General features: G+C 44.0%; 1 protein-coding gene across 2 annotated transcripts in view; it reads right to left on the bottom strand.

The window, feature by feature from the left end:
• Positions 1 to 2,234: 2,234 nt before the first annotated feature.
• The window catches only part of ccny (cyclin Y), a 235,335-nt gene continuing 216,026 nt past the window's right edge, over positions 2,235 to 21,543 (bottom strand). For both annotated transcript variants that reach the window (XM_080212423.1, XM_080212433.1), the window contains exons 8-10: positions 13,687 to 13,853; positions 10,524 to 10,686; positions 2,235 to 5,194 (exon numbers count right to left, since the gene is read on the bottom strand). In XM_080212423.1, coding sequence (XP_080068549.1) covers positions 5,078 to 5,194; positions 10,524 to 10,686; positions 13,687 to 13,853 — 447 coding nt within the window. In that variant the 3' untranslated portion in view covers positions 2,235 to 5,077. The remainder of the gene's footprint in view (positions 5,195 to 10,523; positions 10,687 to 13,686; positions 13,854 to 21,543) is intronic.

Genomic DNA, 21,543 nt, shown 5'->3' with positions numbered 1-21,543 from the left:
TGATTCACAAATGTCTTTTAGAGGAGGAAGTCTGCTGTCCTTACCCAGTCTGGCCTACGTGACTCCAGATCCACAGCAACGTGATTGGCTCTTAAATAGCCTCAGGAATGGCCCAGCCAGTGACAACCACATCCCACGAACGGATAAAAAAAAACTTTTTCCTCCGACATTCTGCAGAAAAATTCCATACCAGGCCTATATTTTCTGGAGTTTAGAAGAATGAGAAGAATATTTGAAACGTGTAAAATTCTTAAGGGATTTGACAGGGCAGATACTGAGATGATGTTTTCCCGGACAGGGAAATCGAGTACACCGGGTAACAGTCTCAGAATATAGGTCTGTTGAAATTCCTTCACACCAAAGGTCGTGAATTGTATAGATCATTGAAGGTGGCAAGACAAGTGAAGAAAGCAGTTAATAAAGCAAATAACATCCTGGAGCTTATTAAATTGGGACTAGTCTCCTTGGAGAGGAAAAAGCTAAGAAGTGATTTAATAGAAATGTTCAAAATCATGAGGAGGTTGGACAGAGTAGATGTGAAATTGTTCCTGCATTTGGAAGTAGCGAGAATGAGAGATCAAAGCTATTTGGAAAAGAAACAAATGTGACGTGGGTTTGGGTTGCACTGCCTGGAAGTGTGGTGGAGGCAGGTTCAATCGAGATTTGGGGAAAAGACAGGAGAATGGCACTGATGGTTATTCAAGAGCCGGTGCAGAAGCAATGGGTTGAATGGCCTCCTTCTGCACCGTAACAATAGTGATTGAGCAGCAGACACAAAGATAAAAATGAATGAGTTGGTAAATTAATCAAAATTGAAATATAAAGTACAATTTATACATATTTTATTTGTTTTACAGGATGTGGGCATCGTTGGCTAATACAGAATTCATTGCTCATCTCTAGTTGCTCTTCAGAAAGTGGTGGTGAACTGCTTTCTTAAACCACTGCAGTCCCCAAAGTGTAGGTACACCACAGTGCTGTTAGGGAGGGAATTCCAGGATTTTGACCCAACGATAGTGAAGGAATAGCGATATATTTCCAAGTCAGGATGGTCAGTGACTTGGAGGGGAACTTGCAGGTGGTTGTGTTCCCAGGTATCTGCTACCTTGCCCTTCTAGATGGTAATGGTTGTGCGCTTGGAAGGTGCTGTGGAAGGAATCTTGGTGAGTTTCTGCAGTGCATCTTGTAGATGGTACACACAGTTGCCACAGTTTGTTGGTGGTGGAGCAATTGAATGTTTGTTGAAGGGGTAGCAATCAAGTGGGCTGCTTTGTTCGGCATGGGTGGCACGGTAGCACAGTGGTTAGCACTGCTGCCTCACAGCGCCAGGGATCCAGGTTCGAATCCCAGCTTGGGTCACTGTCTGTGTGGAGTCTGCACATTCTCCCCGTGTCGGCGTGGGTTTCCTCCAGGTGCTCCGGTTTCCTCCCAAATGCGTTTTAGATGCATCGACTTGAACAGGCGCTGGAGTGTGGTGACTAGGGGAACTTCACAGTAACTTCATTCAGTGTTAATGTAGGCTGTACCTGTGACTAATAAATAAACTTTAAAAAAAAAACTTGTTTTCTGGATGGTGTCAAGCTTCTTGCGTGTTGTTGGGGCTACACTTATCCAAGCAAGTGGAGAATATTCCATCACACTCCTGACTTGTGCCTTGTAGATGGTGGACTGATGGGGAGTCAGGAAGTGAGATACTTGTTGCAGGATTCCGAGCTGACAGTATTTATATAGCTGATCCAATTCCGTTTCTGTTTCCAAGAACACAGCCGAAATTAGGATGAATATTCCGATGGCATCCTGAAAATAGCTAAATTATAAATCTGTCACCTTATATACCTGGTTGGATGAGTCCATCAGAGAGAATTCCTCTCGTACAACCTTCTGAATAAGCACAAGTATGCAAGGTGTAACCAAATTGGCACCTATCTTTATTAAAATGGTCATTCACTGTCACAGTAATGGGAAGCAATGGGAAATAATCAGTGTTTACCCAAATTTCTAAGCAGGGTACAGCCCTTTGGCAGATTGTTGCTTGTTTTAGAATGAGAAGCAGTTCAGAACATCTGTTGGTATTGTGCAGTTTATCCAAAGATACTGTTTTTGTATTTGGCAAAGTTGACCAAACAAAAGAGGAGAGAAAATGCAGAGCACTGTCATTTTTGTTAATACAAAGAAACATAAAATGCTCAATGTAAGCCTTTCCCCCACCCCTCCCCTCCCCTCCCCACCCGCAGTTTTACACATCAGTAATCAAACTGAAAAAAAATAGCTACAGTAGATTTTCTCAGCACAAGAAACATAATCAAGGTACATAATCAATTTGTCACAAAAAAAAGCTTTATCTGTTCCAACTAACCAAAGATTGGGGGAAAAAAACTCTATACAGAGGTAGAGTCCAGTGCACAAAGGCTAAACAAGAATCACCAGTCTAAACTAGACTGAGCGAGATTCTACTGAGACCACTTTACATTTTAAGTAAGCATCGGACTGTATGTACATACATACAATAAATAGGTTATACAATCTTTGACAAGTTTAATAAACTTCACAAAAGTACACTTGTACTCAGATAATTACAGATTTTAATGTTCATCTCACTAAAAGTCACTCGCAGTAATGCTAACACGATGATCATTCTCCCTAAAATACTTGGAAAATTGTGTATCAAAAAATTAAACCATTGATTAAATCAGTAAGGGTGTAAAATATTAATCTGGACATAAAATCTTGGTCAAAATAGATTGGAATTTTAAGTATTGATTTAATAATTAACACAACTAACTTCCTTTTTTTTAAATCCTAATTTTGCTCCCCTTTTCTTCTGAAGACATTTGACTTTTCCCTAGGGAATGGTCCCACAGATGCCAGTGGTACACTAGCACCCTCACTCCAACAGTGATTCTTTACACAACGGAAGGCGAGTATCACAGCCAGGGCCAATCCTGTCTTCAGTAGCGAACCACACAGTTTCCAGCAACGGAGACCGGAAAGCGGCGAGCAGTCGAACACACCTGCATGTTTTGCATACCATCCAGGGTGCTGAGGTCAACGGGACTGCCCAAGCTACCAACCCCGCACCTGGTCTGTACGGCCTAGTACCAAACTGCGCAGCGCATTTACCCTCTGCGCTACTGGAGTGTTGCAGTTGAATAATTTTCATGTCTTATCACTTTATGGGATTTCCTATGGTTGGTTGGTGGCAATTTGCTTCTGGTGAGCAAAATGGAGTCGATTACTTTCTTTTTTAAAAAATAAAATCGATGAATGCAATGCCTGAGTCACACTTATCTTTGACAAACATGTTGGTGCTAATTTGCCCAGTGCTCAGATACTTTCCCTTATTTCCCTCAGTAGGCCACATTGCATTTCCAAAGGTTAACTTCTGCGAAAAGGAAACTAAGTAGGTGCTTGCCTAGAAAAAGGAGCTAAGACTCGCCATTAACAAGTATGTGCAGTTTATCTGTGCTTCAGTGTCCATTAGAGCCCCACCCTGCAATCAGTCCAGCACAAGATACAAAATTATGTTTTTATGAACAGTCCAATTCTTAGCCCAATTGTTGACTAAAAGCGTGGACGAATAACACAGAAATAAGCTTGATCTGAGTGTGACAGTCAAAAGTGTCAGATAATAATAGGTAACGGTAAAGTCGCCATAGTCCCAGACAACCACTGGCCGCTCTCCCCTTTTGAGGGGGAGAGCTGACTGGTGGTGATTTTAACCTGAGGGTCACCACACCTCAGGCCAGGTCGAGAGGGCAGGGCCTTCATGAACAACCACAGCCGGTAGAGGACTATATAATAGTTCGCTTAGTAAGGAATCATACAAAACAAAATTCTGAAAACTTCCAGAAGAGGGCACTATTGAGGCCCATGAATAGCGCACCAGGAACAGAAAAGTAACTTGACTACATCTAACCCCCTTCAGATCACATTGCTCCGACTAGCAGACACATGACAGAACCGGACTGTATGTGACGTAACACATTGTTGAGAAGCTTACAGAGGGCAAGAAGATCTATAAAATTAAGAATGAGAATGCCTTTCGATTTGTGTACAAAACTTTTACTATAATGACTGCATGTGCACGGTAATAATAAGGTGAAAAGTCAAAGTTATACATTAGGAAATGACAGGTTATAAAATAAAACTTTTGAGTATATCGATAAAATGAATAGCAATACGAAAATAGAAGTGTCTACCCTAATGCGGATAAAGGTGGAATCTTGTGCGACCGAACAGCCTCTGGATCACACAGAGGACTGCGCCGAAAGCGCAAAAAGGTGATAGTGCACCGTGACAAAAAACATGGTGTCTTGTGGAATATACTGAGGGCATCTCTGACCAAGGGAGTGCCCAGCAGGGTGTGTGAAAGACTGACACAAGACAAGTGCGCCAGGGTTGTGGGGCACCTTGTGATGGGTTATTCGCAGGACTGAGGAAACACTTTGGGGCTCTCCGGGGAGCTGACCGCCTTGGCGTTTTGGCACGGGGCGCGAGCAACAGAGCCTCGAGCACACCTCGAAATGGATTCCCGAAACACAGCAGCGGATTGCTGCTGACCATCGTGTGACATTTCAACACCAGTGGCTCTCACCTTGACACACCCGTGAAAGTTTTGTTCCTGCAAGGCCATTAATGTACCAGCCACACCTTTAGAATAAATTAAGTTAAAACATTGCCACTCCACAAATTGCTTCAGACGCGGGTTGAAAGCAAACCTCTTAACTTCTCAGCATGCCTCTGCATCTTCCCTGCAAACAGGCTGCTTCCTTAAAATGACGCTCTTTCTCCTCAATTTTCCATCTCCACACCCCTTTTTCTTTCATTAATTGTGTGGCCCCTGTGTTAAAACCCATTGTAAAGGGGGTTAGAGGCAGTGAAAATGCTAGGTATGACAGTCCTTTCTCACAAAAATCATACTTTTTTTTTCTCCAATGAGATTTTCCATTTTCCTGTGCTACACAAGATGGAGGCACTGTAAAGGCATCTTGCCAAAGTCTTTAAAAGTCTCTTCTTCTCCCCCCAGGCAAAAACTGGATGGATGACAGCAAATGTACTCAAGCAAAATTGCCCACTGTTAGGGAATGATGGCCGGGGACCATCTGATCACAGTCAGATTATCTGCACTGGCGGAGCGTTTCCGAGCCGACTTCCTCAAGTCTTTGTACTTGTCCTCACATAGTCGGGATAGTGCCTGCAAAATTCAAAGGCAACAAAGGTTAGAGGCTCAGCAAAGAATACAGAGCACAACTGAGCAAACAACTTTGAAATTTAGGGAGTGTGTCATGGGATTTATTTTCCATTTATAGGTGATCTTTCACTGAAGGTTATTCAGTCAATCAGAACTACAGCTGACACTTGTATTAACAATTCTCGTGTCTTTTGACCCTTCACACTTAAAATTGTCAGTTGGCAAAATATACTGCGTATTCTGCATATATGCCTGAATAACTAGGTGCATTGGACTTAAAGGAAATTGGTCATTGCAGACTTCTGATTTACAAGCTAGATGTGTAAAGAAGGGTCAATTCCAAGGCTATTAGAGATAGCAGCTATGAAAAATTGCTACAAGCCTCATGGATATTATATTTAACAGTTTTAAAAGATTCTGGACACATTTTTGAAGCATTTCAACAAATATCTTACGAAGAGATGTTTTAAGTTTATTTATTAATGTCTCAAATAGGCTTACATTAACACCGCAATGAAGTTTACTGTGAAAATCCACTAGTCGCCACACTCTGGGTACACTGAGGAAGAATCCAGCACGGCCAATGCACCTAACCAGCATGGCTTTCGGACTATGGGAGGAAACCGGAGCACCCGGAGGAAACCCATGCAGACACGGGGAGAATGTGCAGACTCCACACAGACAGTCACCCAATCTGGGAATCGAACCTGAGAGGCAGCAGTGCTAACCACTGTGCCGCAAGTAACAGCACTGTGAGTGTTCCTACAACACATGGACTGCAGTGATTCAAGAAGGCCGTTACCTTCTCGAGAGCAATCAGGGGACAGAAATCAGTGCGGGTCTGGTCAGCGATTCCTTACACCTCATCAACAAATTAAAAAACTTGCAGATGTGATTTTACTCAATGCAGAGCTGGCTGTAGTTGAACTCTATCCCGTGCAGTGAATGCAAAAAGTTCCCCAATTGGTTCAAACTGCGTTCATCTCTCATGGAATCATAGAATCCCTACGGTGCAGAAGGAGACTATTTGGCCTGTGGGACCTGCACTAACAACACTCCCACCCAGGCCCTATCCCCGTAACCCCACATATTTAGCCTACTTTCTTTTGTCTCTTTTGTCAATTTTCTCCCCATTTGTTTCCTGAAGATAAGGAAACTCCCAACAGTACCTCATCTAAGCAGCCATTATTGACATCCAAGTCTAGGGAGCGAGTGGCGACTATTCAACCATGGAAGCAAATCAGAATCACAGCCATGCTCAGATACAGCTCTCAGCCAAAATTCACACATGCACTTTCCAGAAACATTAACTGCGTCACAATCAAGCTCAATTTTCCCCCTCCCTAGTACAAGGAAACAAAGTTTCACCTCAGCATAGACTGGTATATTAAACTGGGATCTGCTGACTCATTATATACTATCTTTACAAACTTAGCCATTTCAGAAGCTCCTGGATCCACCTATTGCGCCATAATAATCTGAAGAACAAAACACTGCATATTTTACCACTATTAAATCTATTGTCGAAAAGCAACACAGGGCTGCTTCTAGTAAGGAATAAACTTTCCTTTATATAGTATAGAAATTATTGCATAAAGGTCTTAAAAAGATGGTAGAATTAGGTAAATTAATTAAGGAATTTCCTATATGGTCACAAGATGCCTTCAGACAATTCAGCCACTTGACTTGCCCTGGTAATATTTTGTAAGCCTTGGTTCCCTTACTCTGAACAGACAAGAACGATTCACCCCTTCCGATCTTGCGCATTCGCTGGGAGCTTTAGTCCAAACACCCGTCAGCACAGCTCTGTGGAAGCACAACCAGCAAAAAGGGACACACCAAACCAAAGCATCATTCATAGAATCCCGACAGTGCAGAAGGAGGCCATTTGGCCCATTGAGTCTGCACTGACCACAATCCCACGCAGGCCCCATCCCTGTAACCACAAGTATTTACCCTGCTAATACCCCTGACACTAAGGTGCAATTTAGCATGGCCAATCTACCTAACCACACATTTTTGGAGTGTGGGAGGAAACTGGAGCACCCGGAGGGAACCCACACAGATACGAGGAGAATACGCAAACTCCACACAGGCAGTTACCCAATCCGGGAATCGAACCCTGGCACCGTGAGGCAGCAGTGCTAACCAACCTGCCGCCCTTTAGCTAAATGTGTGCCATAACATGAAGGCGGTTCTTGTGCTTGGAGACAACATTTAGAAAGCCTTGACCCTGGTGTACAGGGAGACGAGCTGTATCCACGAGAGACAGATGACTGGGATGGAAATAAGCACCTGTTCAGGTCAGGCAAGGCAAGCTCAGACAACGACAATTATTTTTACCTGACCCTGGGACAGGGCACTGAGTTCAAATTATCTGGCGTCAGCCGATACCACAAAGGAAATAACCCAAACACTTCCCCTGTGGCAGTACATTCAGCTTGTGTGTGACTGTTTAAAAAAAAAGCCCGTCGTGAATACCTGCATCATTAGTCATTTACCATTTCAACTACATTGGAGAAAAGTAATTGCTTTGCTCCCTCAGAGATACATGTGCTTTGTCAAATGGTTACTTCTGGCTGCTGATCCATCTGTGCTGTAATAGGCAATAATAGGATCACTGGTAATCTCAGATAAAACCTAAAGTAGTTGCGCCTAAATCAATCCGAGCTACTTAAGAAGCTTTCACATGGAAGTCATTTTCCAGGGCTCATTGATATAGATGTAAAAAGGGCACTCGACATCCATTACACCTATAATTCAACAGAATCTCACAGCAATAGAAAAACATCTCACTTATCATAATTCAGTGTTATGAACAGATTATGGGTAATGTATGCTTTCAATTACAGAATCAAAACTGCTCTGATTTTGCAACTGAGTGCAGACGGAAACCATCATCTTATCAATAAATCAATGCAGAATGAATAAAATCCAACACCGTTTCAGAAAGAAGGGAATCTCCCAAAAATGTTTAAGTGTTAGGTTGGTTGGCCATGCTAAATTGACCCTAGTGTCAGGGGGATAAGCAGAGTAAATGTGTGGGGTTATGGGAATAGGGCCTGGGTGGGATTGTGGTCGGTACAGACTCAATGGGCCAAATGGCCTCCTTCTATACCATCAGGATTAGATAGATAGATACATACATACATACATACATACGTGTGTGTGTGTGTGTGTGTGTGTGTGTGTGTGTGTGTGTGTGTGTGTGTGTGTGTGTGTGTGTGTGTATATTGACTAAACATCAAGTGAATAAATGTTTAAAATTAAATTTCAAAGTAATACTGGGTCACATTCAGTACATCCTCCAATATAGCTGCACCTGTCTTTTCAATTAATGTTGCAGAGTTAACACAATGCATTTTCCAACCACATGGTATAACAAACAAAAAGCTAACCCTAAGACAGGTGAAACTGAATTGATTCTTGGCCAGAGCTAACAAACTGAGAATAACACGAGCTGCCAGAGAAAGTGATTGAGGCTATTTAATGTTTAAATAGCAACATTTAAAATGCATTTGGATAAGTGCATGGATGGGAAAGGATGAGAGAGATATGGGACAAATACAGGCAGTTGCGACTTGTTGGGAGGGCACCATGGTCAGCATGGACCGGTTGGGCTGAAGGGCCTGATTCTGTGCTGGATTGCTCTATGGCTCTATAACATAGAAAGAGAATGATAGGTGACTGGACTTTTGTGATAAAATTGAGGGACACTTAAAAGTATCTTTCAACTTAACAGCACAACCAAAGTAGTTAAAAAGGTTGCATTACAGATTGACTAAGTCCTTTAGGCACCTATTTCCTTTTTTAAACTCTCTTCCAATTTTTACACACCCAAAGCTTTGCTGAATGATTCTGTTTCTGTCACCATGCCTTGTCTTAATTCTGTACAACACAATTAACTTGTCCCTGGATAGCTCTCACTGAGACATAGTTCCATATAGGTCAGTAACCCTGCCAAAAGAATGATCTCTCGTCTTGTGTGATTCACGCGAGTGCTCGCTGAAAGCCTATTCCCTAAAACAACAGCCCGTCCTCACCTGTCATCCACACATGCCAATGTTCAAGCAGGGATGAAAAAGAAGTGAATCAAGGCCAGAATTTAGTGTCTCACTAACGGTAAGCTGGGCGCTGGTGCCAGAAACCGCAGAATTAAGCCCGTATTCGGTCTTGCCACTCCATTGCCAATTGAACAATCGAGGCCCATGGGTGACCAGTTAAGAGCCTCATCCCATCGCCACTGGTATTAATCTAGCTACAGGCAGGCCTGTAGCCACGCAGCACAGTGGAGAGCGAAAACCACGCTTGTCACCTCCTGGGGGTGAGGGACGTCCCTTGATCCAAAGCACTCGGTGCCTGAGCGAGGGACTGGACGGGGTGTTAGGAGGCCCAGTGTAAGCCAAACCCTGGCATCGCTGCTTCTCCCCCTCTCCTCTCCCCATGACTCCCGCCCCTGCCACATTGCTCCCGGTGACCTGGCTTGCTTTGCGATCCTGGGGGCTACACTGCCAGTCCCTCCAGCAGCAACCAAGGCCTATCCAGCAACACTGCTGAGCACAACAGCTGCTGACGGCTCTTGATTAGCTAGACATCCACCCCTGGGGTCTTGCATCATAATAATCTGATAGGTAGGCCTTCCCAAAAAGAGGAAGCACCGGCCTCTCGCTGCCTATTTAGCTGGCTGGTAAGACTTTCAATGCCTCAATAAGATACTATCCCATCAGTAGAAACCTCAATAGATTTCTTCTTTCTCCAAGATCAGAATCATTGATATATATTTTAAAGGGTTGCAGGTTGCTTTAAAGCTAATCATATGATTTGATAGTGATGCCATTTGGATGCTTGCACAGGCTGCTGTTTCAGTTTGTGCTCTATGCAATACAAAGAACAGTTCTTCAATAAATCGGTCGATGTTATTTTGAATCCAAGTGTGCAAACCATGCTTTTTCTTTTTGTTAAAACCCACAACCCCTAACATAGTTAGGGCATTACAGTAGCCAATAGTAAAACACCTACAGGCACCCTTGAATGGTATAGGCTCTAGGTGAATAACCTATTAGGTTTCTTGTTGAGGTCAATGAGATCAGGACAGATAAGAGGTTTATTCAGAGGCTTTTCTTATTCTTGTGGCTTATTAACAAGCGTGCTCACATTACTGTTCTCAGGTTTATACAATACTGTGACACAAGTACGCTGTAGGAAAGCAATATCCTCACAGGGCCTGGTCTACAAACAAACTTCATTCTTGGCAACACTGTCTAATAACAGAAGGATAACGCAATACCAAGTCACATGACCCTGCTGGTGAATCACAATGATATTCTCTCACCTCAAGCTTCTGTGCCCTTTCCCTGCTGAGCGGCTCCAGTGGGAAGCTTAGGTTGTTGGCTTCTGCTAGGGAACGTAGGTCAAAATAATACTTGGCGTAAACACTGGAGGGCACATTGATGTTGAACTGCAGCAGTTCCAGAAACTGGCGCTCGAGCTCATTCCTGCAGGAGGGAGAGTGATGACCAAAAGGAACTCCACGTGAGCACAATCACACAGCTTGTTTGACAAACCAGATAACAGCAAGCTGGGGGAGGCGATGGCCTGGTGGCATTATCGCTAGATTATTAATCCAGAAACTCAGCTAATGTTCTGGGAACCCAGGCTCAAATCCCGCCATGACAGAACTTGAATGCAATAAAAAATTATATCTTGGATTATGAATCTACTGATGACCATGAAACCATGGCCAATTGTTGGAAAAAACAATTTGTTTCACTTTAGGGAAGGAAATCTGCCATCCTTACCTGGTCTGGCCTACATGTGACTCTAGGACCACAGCAATGCGATTGACTCAACTGTCCTAGGGCAACTAGGGTGGGCAATAAATGCTGGCCCAACCAGCGATACCATGTCCCAGGAATGAATAAACCTTTACAAGATACCAGTTCACCACAGAGTGCCCAATTTTAGAAGCGGGGGGGCAACAATTTATACTGCATGAGAAAAGTGCATTGATTGGTTGGTAAGGTGATTTTAATTGATTACCAGGGAACTATTGCTTCTCATGATAATATTTACATCCCTCCTAATTTGTGGGGTTCACAACTGTTCAATTCATTTATTAGTGTTACAAGTAGGCTTACATTAATATTGCAATGAAGTTACTGTGAAAATCCCCTAGCTGCCACACTCCGGCACCTGTTTGGGTACACAGAGGGAAAAGTTAGCATGGCCCAGCCAGCACATCTTTTGGACTGTGGGGGGAAACCAGAGTAAACCCACGCAGACACAGAGAACATACAAAGTCCACACAGGCAGTGACCCGAGGCTGGAATTGAACCTGGGTCCCTGGTGCTGTGAGGCGGCAGTGCTAACCACTGTGCCACCATGGCACCCAAAATTGGATGCTGAGTGAAGAAATTCCTCCTCATCTTGGCCTTAAACGTGCCCTTTCCCTGCTGGAGAGTATTGAACAGATATACCAGAATGGTTTCAGGGATGAGGAATTACAGTTATCCTGACAGACTTGGAGAATGCATGCTAGAGGAACATGTCCAAAATTGAGGAGACTGGGCAAGTAGTCTCTAGAGTCGAGAAGAATGAGAAGTGATATCATTGAAGCATACGTAACTCATAAAATCATAGAACCCTACAGTGCAGAGAGAGGCCATTTGGCCCATCAAGTCTGCACTGACCACAATCCCACCCAGGCCCTATGCCCATATCCCTCCATATTTTATCCGCTAATCCCTCTAACCTACGCATCTCAAGACACTAAGGGGCAATTTTAGCATGGCCAATCAACCTAACCTGCACATTTTTGGACTGTGGGAGGAAACCCACACAGACAGAGCTGGGAATCAAACCCAGGTCCCCTGGAGCTGTGAAGCAGCAGTACTAACCACTGCGCTACCGTGCCGCCCAGTGTAACTCTTACAGGGTTCAACAGGTTGGATGGAGGAAGGACATTTCCCCTGGTAGGGGGCAGTCTAAAATCAGAGGACAAGAATCAGAATGAGAAGGAGGCCATTTCGGACTGTGATGAGGAGGATTTTATTCAATCAGAGAGTGGTGGATCTTTGGAACTCTCTACCCCAGAGGGCTGCAAAGGCTCAGCCAACAAGTATGTTCACTACAGAGATCGACTAAAGATATCAAGGGATATGGGACAATGTCTGGAGTTCACTGCTTGAGTAGGTGGTGGAGGTAAAGACCCTAAACTCTAAAGATAGAGTGGATGTCCTCAGGCTGGCGTGGACAAGATGGGCTGAATGGCCTCCTTCAGTGCTGTAACGTTTCTATGGTTCTAAAGCAGGACAAAGGCACTGAGGAAAGTCAGCTATGATCTGGCTGAATGGCGGAATTGGCTCAAGGGACCGAATAGCCACCTCCTATTTCCTGTGCTCCTAAAGGAGAGGACATTATGATTAGTTAGATTTATCCTTTGTAGCCAAGGGCACAAGACCTGAATGCTGTGTTGTTGCCCTGGTGTTAGCGTTAAGGACATCGACTCAGAGCTGGGGGGTGAGGGGAAGGATTCAGTTGCCATGGTGCACGTGGGCACAAATGACATAAGTAGGACAAGGAAAGAGGGGAATATGAGCTACTAGGGACTAAGTTTTAAAAAAAACAGAACCAGAAACGTATTAATCTCCAGATTATTACCTGAGCATGAACAAAATGGTATGGAATAAATAAGATTAGAGAGTTGAATGCACGGCGAGGAGATTGGTGTGGAAGCAATATGTTTTGATTCATGGGGGATTGGCACCAGTACAGGGGGAACAGAGGGAAATATACTAATCGGACTGCCTTCATCTTAACTACGCTGGGGCCAGTGTACTGACAAATTGTGCAACGAGGGCCATAGAGAGGGCTTTAAACAAAATAGTGAGAGGAAGGCTCACATGAGTAGAGATTGGGAAAGTTAAAGAGAAAGGAAGAGGCAGTAGAGCGGAGTATTAATGCAGGTGATGATAACCGGAGTCTGACCAGAAGGATTAGAGTGTACAAACAAGACAGTGCATCAGGAGGCAAAGTCGGAAAAGGGGAAAATGGAAAAAGTTGGCAAGGGTTCCTGGTTATGAACCAGGATCCCTGCTGGAAAACATACATGTTACTGCCAGGTGAAGACAGAATCAGGCTCAGCGGCGATGGCCCTGTCTACCAACACAAGGACAAGGGGCTTTGGCAACCATTGCTAACATGACAATAAACAACACCTGAAGAGAGGGAACTAATAAGAGTTGTTTGGTGATTAGCAAGTAAATGGGAATCAAACCAATAGACCAAGGGTCTCCAGTATATTCAGGTCTGAAAAGCTGAGACCTTATGAGAGTAAGGGGGCAAACTTGGTGCAAAGAAGATTGAGAGGAGGTAATTATGAGACAGTCCAAAAGTTAAATTGAGGTACAATGAGAGTTCCTAGAGATTGGGAAATTAGGAAAAGTACTGCAGTGCTCAACCATCACCACTGAATGGATTTAACAAGAGACACTCACATGTCTTCCACGGTGATATCTTTGAGGATCTGGCAGTAATCCACATTCCAAACAGCTTGATCGTCCCAAACCTTTGACGCCAGCAGGATAGCCCCCAACACAATCCGTTTCCAGTTGCTAGGGCAGATGTCGATCTCTGCGTACGTTAACAATCTCTCAAGGTACACCTGAAAGCAGTTCATTAAAAAAAGATGAGCACGGCAGAATTTTACCTCCAGGTTATCACTTGCTTCTTTCGGCCATTTTCAACCCAAGGATCAAGGTTTGGTTTCTTGGTTATTTATGATTTATGGCAGAGGGAGAGATCGTCAAAATTTACGATGCCGACTTGCATTTATATGGTGTCCTTGATGTAATTAATGGGGCTGAAATTCCTCAGCTTCACTGCTGGACATATAGATCCCACCCCCCAGCCCAGCCCCAAAAAAGCAGAAAGGTCACTAACACTGGGTAACAACTGGATTTTCAGATCCCGCCTGCAGCAGGAACAGCGGCATACAGAGCCCAAAAATGCCAGCTGGTGTGCTGGTTTTCCAACCCTGTTATTGGTACCTGTTTTTGGCAGAGGCGTAATTGGAGCTAGCAGGATGACCCACCACCCTGGGCGGCATGTTATCAATTAGGCTCATTATGAACCTCAATTAAAGTGACTGAGTGGTATTCAGTTCTCTGCAACAGCAGGGAGGAGAGATCAGGTGCCAAGAGGTAGGCATCCAAGAGCAGGCCAGTGGGTTCATTGCTCCAGGCAGGCCTGGGAGGGCCTTCCCTGGGTTTGAGTAGCAGCCACTTGCAGAGGGGCTCCCTCCATCCCCACCCTACAGCAGTGGCCTGGCGACAGGAGTCACTTTTTAAAATACATTTTTCTGTTCTTCAGATTCCCAGTATTTTCATTTTGACTCTTGACTTTAAACAATGCCGAGATCCAGTTAAACAGTGTTAATAATGGCAGGAAAACATTAATGCCAATTGTACCTGAAACTACTCTAAAATTCCATGGCATTACTTTGGGGAAGAGTTCTCCCCACTGCACTGGCCAATATTTATCCCTTCACCAGCGTTAACTAAAGGGAATATTAGAACACAGCCTCTGCCAAAACAGCTTGCACTAATGATGGGGTTGGGAACCAGCGCCCTGGCCAGTGCGGACATGTCTGGGAGTTCCCATACACAAATTGACGGCTATGTTTCTTTCTTTATAACAGGTGACAGTACATCAAAAATACTTTAAGGCATTCTAAAAGTGCAATAGAAGTACAAGTTCTTATGTGCACCGCATGTTCTATTGAAAAATCCTATGGTGCTGTGAGGGAAATTTGTTTTGTTCGGACTTTTCATCCATTGACTCCGTCTACACTTTCCGCCGCCTTGGAAAAGCAGCCAGCATAATCAAGGGCCTCACACACCCGGGACATTCTCTCTTCCACCTTCTTCCATTGGGAAAAGGATACAAAAGTCTGAGGTCACGTACCAACCAACTCAAAAACAGCTCCTTCCCTCTGCCGTCAGACTTTAATGGACCTACCTCATATTAAGCTGATCTTTTTCTATACCCTAGCTATGACCGTCACACGACATTTTGCACCCTCTCCTTTCCTTCTCTATGAATGGTATGCTTGGTCTGTATGTTGCACAAGAACCACTACTTTTCACTGTATGTTAATATATGTGACTGTAATAAATCAAATGAAATTTTCCATGTGACAAGCAACTAGTAACCATGAAAAGTCCCATTAAATAACCTCCCCGTCTGCTTTTTTCCAAAGAAATCACCTTCAAGATAATCTGTATTGCCCATTTTTGCATCTTCTAAAGCACGCAGTTTCCATGGTATGGTTATGCTCAGGACTATGCAAGCACCTTATACAGGAAATATCCAGCACCTTATTTAAAAACACTAACTCTATCAGAAGCACAGTACCTGCATCTTGTTTCTCTTTCATACAGAGCTTTATGATTAAGTATCAGAAAACACCCTGCTACATTTTCTGATGACACTAACACATTGCAGCTAATCTTTTCCCAGGAATTGCCTCCTGACCAGTACAATGTATTAATGGGAGCAAGAAAAGTTACAAGTTTGCATTACCATCACTGCACTTTGCCCATCGGAATACCAGATTGGAACCAGATTTGTCTCCCATGATTTATTGGTCAAGTATAGCAAATAAAGGCGGCACAGATGTTAGCCAGGAATCCAGATTCGATTCCTGGCTTGGGTCACTGTCTGCATGCAATCTGCACATTCTCCCCATGTCTGTATGAGTTTCCTATGGATGCTCCGGTTTCCTCCCACAGTCCAAAAGCTGTGCTTGTTAGATGCTAAATTCTCCCACAGTATCCCTGAACAGGCACTGGAGTGTGGTGACTAGGGGATTTTCACAGTAACTTCATTGCAGTGTCAACATAAGCTAACTTGTGACACTAATAAATAAACTACAAACAATGTTCTCTGGGAGTGGATATTCAGAACTCAAACGCAACACTTCCCTTCCCCACCACCAAACCCCATTTCCCCCCGTCTTTTGGTTGGAAAATTTTGTGAATCAGTATCCAGCTTCTCCAAGCCAGGCACATCAATTCATATAGATATCCCTAATATGTTTTATTTTTCAATCCTGAGATCCCTTCTTACATAAAATCTTTGTCGTTGTCAGCTGTCTCTTTGCATTGAACAACCAGCAGATGAAGCCAGTCAGCACAATACACTCAGAGTGTACATTTCTTATAACTGGCTGGGTCTGTGTATGGGTACACTGTCTATTGTAAGTAACTATCTGATTCAACTCTTGAGGCACACGCAACCTTGAAGCTTCAGATTGAGGACGAGGATCAGCTTACGTTTTAGCTGCAGTGAACAGGCAGTATCTATGAAAGCACGTCTGCACACCGCACAGGAATCATAGCTGGTATTCTGACCAATTCCAGCGCTCAGGTTTATATTTTCATTCTAAAAGTAATACCGCTGCGTTTTAAGGCTGTCTGACAGGATGGTCAACTGTAGCTCCAGCAGGCTTGAGCAGAGCTGGGCTCAGCTCCCACACAATTACCCGAGTCGTCACCAACATCATTCACCATCAGGGGGAGCAATTGAGCAACAGCTCCTGGATTAGGCAATATTACTCATAGAATCCCTGCAGTGCAGAAGGAGGCCGATCGGCCCATCAAGCCTGCACCAACAACATTCCCACTCAGGCCCTAACCCCATAACCCCACATACTTACCCTGCTAATCCCCTGACATTTAGCATGGGCAATCAACCTATTCCCTGACTTCATAGAATTGCAACATGCAGGAGGCCATTTTGCCCATCAAGTCTGCACCGACCACAATTCAACCCAGGTCCACTCGCCATAACCCCATATGCTTACCCTGCTAGTTGCCCTGATACTAAGGGTCAATTTAACATGTCTAATCAACCAAATCTGCACATCTTTGGAGTGTAGGAGGAAACCCACACAGACAGAAACCCAAGGCCGGAATCGAACCTGGGTCCCTGGCATGTGGGGCAGCAGTGCTAACCTTTGTGCCACCGTGCGCCCAATGACTATACGACCCAGAATTCCAATGCAGCTCCCACTTGATCGGTCAGGTTAAATGCCCAATGAAGACAGTATTACGTCCACTCTAAACAATCATGTTATAATTGAACTCTATAGGCAGAAGTTTGCCTTTTTTTTTGGCAGAGTGGAGCAGCAGGTGGGAAAAACAGCACCAAAGCCACCAGCTCCAACCATGGCTGGCTCTGGAGTATCATTGGGCTCATAGCCGGAATCGAGGGGGCAGGTCCCACAGCATCACGCTGGCAGAGAGCTGGCCCTGCAGGCTCTAATACCAAAAAAAAAGAGACCCACCCCCCCATTCCCTCTTGAATTGTACCCAGGCATGACATCTCTGAGCGATGCACTCATCCAAACACCTCTGGCGGGTTCTGCTCACTAGGTGCATGTCATGGGAAGACTTGTCATGATTCACACTGGTGTGAATGGATTGTGTAACGGGGTGTGGTGGGGGGGTGGAATTATCAGGAGCAGAGGCCTGATAATCGTATGTTACTGTATTCGAATGGGCTTCCCAACTACGAACACTGGGATTCTCATTATGTCGTTGGCAGGGGACAGGGACAACTGCAATGAGAAATCTCACCGACGGAAATCACATTTGGAGCTCCCTATAGGATTTTACGCTCCCACTGCCCATCCCACTCGCAGAAAATGGGAGGAGAAAATCCCTCCCCTGCCACGTATATAGTCAGGAGTTTCAGATTATGTCCATGATTTTTATTCTTTCATGGGATATGCACATCAGTGATAAGTCTAGTGTTTGCAGCCCACTCCCAGTGGTCTGCTTGCACCACTGCAGTAGGTGTGGTTTAGGTACAGCCCAGGTACTATTTGGAAGGAAGTGCCCAGTGACGATATGATTCCAAATCAGGTATGAGATTCCGAGGGCATCTTGCAATGCACCTGCTACCCTTGTTGTTCCATGTGGCAAAGATCAAAGGTTTGGAAGGTGCTGAAAGAAGTATTTATGTACCATAAACGTAACTGATAATAAGCTAAGATGACTATAAATAAAACCCTCTCCGCCTGCCACACACATTGTAAAAGCAAGGTTAGTGGGGATAATAAAGTTTATGAACATCAGTGAAATATCCTCAAAACCTAAGCAGACATAAATAATGTCAAGCATTATCTAATTACAAGGCTTCCGCAGTACAAAAATTTGCCATTTGAATCAATTAATCATGTTTTATTTATGCTTCACATGAGGCTTTTCCCACTCTATCTCATCTCACTCAATCAGCATATTCCACTCATTTCCCTCTCAAGTATTTACCAAAATTATTCCAAGTGGTCATCCATAAGATGTGAAAACATCATCTCTATAATCTACCCATCAAACCATTTCATAATGCCTTCAATAGATCACCCCTCAGTCCCCAAGAGGAAAGATTCACAGCTTGTTCAGTCAAATCAGATATTGAGAAGATTAGTTCCGTATTAGAATAAAATAGAAAGTACATTGAAACTATGAAGAACTGTTGCCTAAAGTAAGAAACAAAGATTTTGGACAATTATAATGCCAAAAGATCTGGAATTCAAAGTCTACTGATGACCATGAAGCAATGGTTGATTGTTGTAAAAACCCATCTGGCTCACTGATGTCCTTTTAGGGAAGGAAATCTGCCTTCCTTACCTGGTCTGGTCTACATGTGACTCCAGACCCACAGAAATGTGGTTGACTCTTAAATGTTGTCAAAACGGCCAAGCAAGCCATTCAGTTCCAGGGCAAGTCAGGGTGGGCAATAAATGCCGGGCTAGCGAGGCCAACGTCCCATGAACAAATTTTTAAAAATGCATGTAACATTGGCCATGTGACAAACCAGCATTTGAACAAGGATAAATAAAAGTTTACTATTCGAGAGAAGCAATTCTGTGGAATTAGGACTATAAAAAAAAACTCTTGGGTTCACTGGCTTAAAGTGGTACTTCAGTCCAATAATGAGAGACTGCTGCCTTGCTGAAGGTGTAGTATATTGTCTGTGAGTTTAACTACTGCACAAACCCTGGTTATGGCTGTTAATGGTACCATCTAAACCATTGCTGCAGCTTCCTAAAATATCAGTCACTCCCCAAGTAAATTAAATTATACCTATAACTAATTGGCAATCACATTTCGTGTGCAGCCAATGTTCAAGAATTTAACACTCTGTGCTCATTATGACGTCCATCTAGCCAAAGATCAAAAGGGAGGCAGTAATGGGTAGCACGGTGGTTAGCACTGCTGCCTCGCAGCGCCAGGGATCCAGGGTCAATTCCAGTCTCAGGTGAGTATGTGGAGTTTGCACGTTCTCCCCATGTCTGTGTGGGTTTCCTCCGGGTGCTCCAGTTTCCCCTCAGTCCAAAGATGTGCATGTTAGGTGGATTAGCCACGCTAAATTGCCCCTTGGCTTCTGCAAGATTACTAGGGTAAATATTTGGAGTTACAGGGATAGGGCCTGGGTGAGATTACTGTGAGTGTGCCAAGTGACCTCCTTCTGCACTGTAGGGATTTGATGACTCGAACTTATCTCAGGAAAATGAATCATGCCCAATATTGGTCTCCCACTGCTGTGAACCCTCCTTTCTGTTTACATACTAACATGTTGCGCATATTTGATTGCTGAAACATCCCTACCACAGGCTTAGTTAAAGAAAGGTCAACGGCTCCATGAATAAAATATTAACAATTCAAAGTGAACAGAGACAAAACAAGATCAGTGATCCTAATCCACAGATCTGTTTCTCCCTGGAGGATGCAAATGGAAGTTACAAGCAATTAAACTGGATCTTGGAATTAGAGACAGACATTCTGCAACCTTTCTGTGCACTGGCTAAAAAGCCACTTAACTATGTTGTACAAAAGCAGTAAAAAATAATGAATGAAGACGGCACGTGGAGAGCTGCCATAATCGAGTTTACTCACCATTAGGAGTGGTAAATACTTCTCCTTTAGTTGAGTCCCAGGTACTTAATAAAAAATAGTAAGCAATTTGTCTTACAAGCTTTCATTTTATTCCACAGAGTCCTGTAAAGACCGAATTACAACAGCAAGCCGTCATGTTTTCTCAATCAGTGACTGCTTGCGGGGTGAGTGCTGAAACGTGGGACGTATGCCAGGGAAAGCACACTGGAATCGCAGGAGTTACCTGGGGCTTCCCTCAGCCCAGTGTACCCACTGTACTATTTAGCTGCTATAACAGGACAGAAAGAAAAAAAGGAAGCAATGCATTTTAACTGGACTTTTAATCACATGTTCTGGGTATCTCAAAGCATTGTGCAATCAATCAATTAGCATCTTACGTTTGGAAGTCCAGTTATGGTTGTGTGAGAAAATTAGGCAGCCAAGATACACACAGTGAGGTCCCACATACAGCAAACAGACAAACAACTGATGTGCTTCTGTGTGGTGCAGGTTGAAGGAGTGGTTTGAACACTGGGAGATCTCACTGGTACTCTTCAGATAATGCCACAGAATTGAGTTAGGTAGACAACATCGCCATGAAACACTTAACTAAATACAGCACATCCAACAATGCAGCACTCAGTGCGGCTCTGTAATCTCAATCACTGTAACCTACAAACTCAGCTATCTCTGCATTCTTTTTCAACTCTGGCATCTTCATCCTGATTTCCATCACCCAATCTCCGTGCCTTCAGTTGCCTCTGCCCTAAAAGCTCTGGAATTCCCTCCCATAATTTCAGTCACTCCATCTTCCAGCTGCTCCTTCAAATAGCAGCAGGGCACTTTTTCGGACAAGTATGGCCATAGACAAAATAGTGGCAGGCCTGGGCTATGGGCATTTAAGTGATTAATTGACTACTTAAACACCTTAATTGGTACAAGGGCAGATGAGATGCCCAATGTTTCACCTCCACTTGTAAAATGAAGACAGATATATTATGAAGCTCCCCCCACCACACCGTTGCCTGCAAACCCGCAAGTGGGGAAATGTAAAACCCAGCCCAGTATCTAGGTCCGGGGTCTTGGTTTACAGGCTGACCAATACTACAAGTTCATTACTTTTCAAGCTGTAAGTTTAAAGGAGGCTGTAATGACTTAAGGAGGACACACACAAAGACAGCCTCAAATTAAGTTTGTGTCATTTATGCCCTGTTTGTGAACCCAACCCTTCACTCACCTGCTGAAGGGGCAGCGCTCCGAAAGCTTGTGCTACCAAATAAACCTGTTGGGCTTTAACCTGGTGTTGGGAGACTTTTTATTGTGCCTTGAGGAGGAGTTAGGCAGATTTTTAATGGGTTGAAGGGCTATGGGGAGAAGGCAGAAAATGGGAATGAAGCCATGATCAATGGCAGA

Source organism: Carcharhinus amblyrhynchos, chromosome 2, assembly GCF_965287045.1.
Source record: "Carcharhinus amblyrhynchos chromosome 2, sCarAmb.v2.hapA, whole genome shotgun sequence".
Classification (NCBI taxonomy): domain Eukaryota; kingdom Metazoa; phylum Chordata; class Chondrichthyes; order Carcharhiniformes; family Carcharhinidae; genus Carcharhinus; species Carcharhinus amblyrhynchos.
Note: the sequence above shows the minus strand (reverse complement) of the source record. Positions and strands in the feature narration are given on the sequence as shown.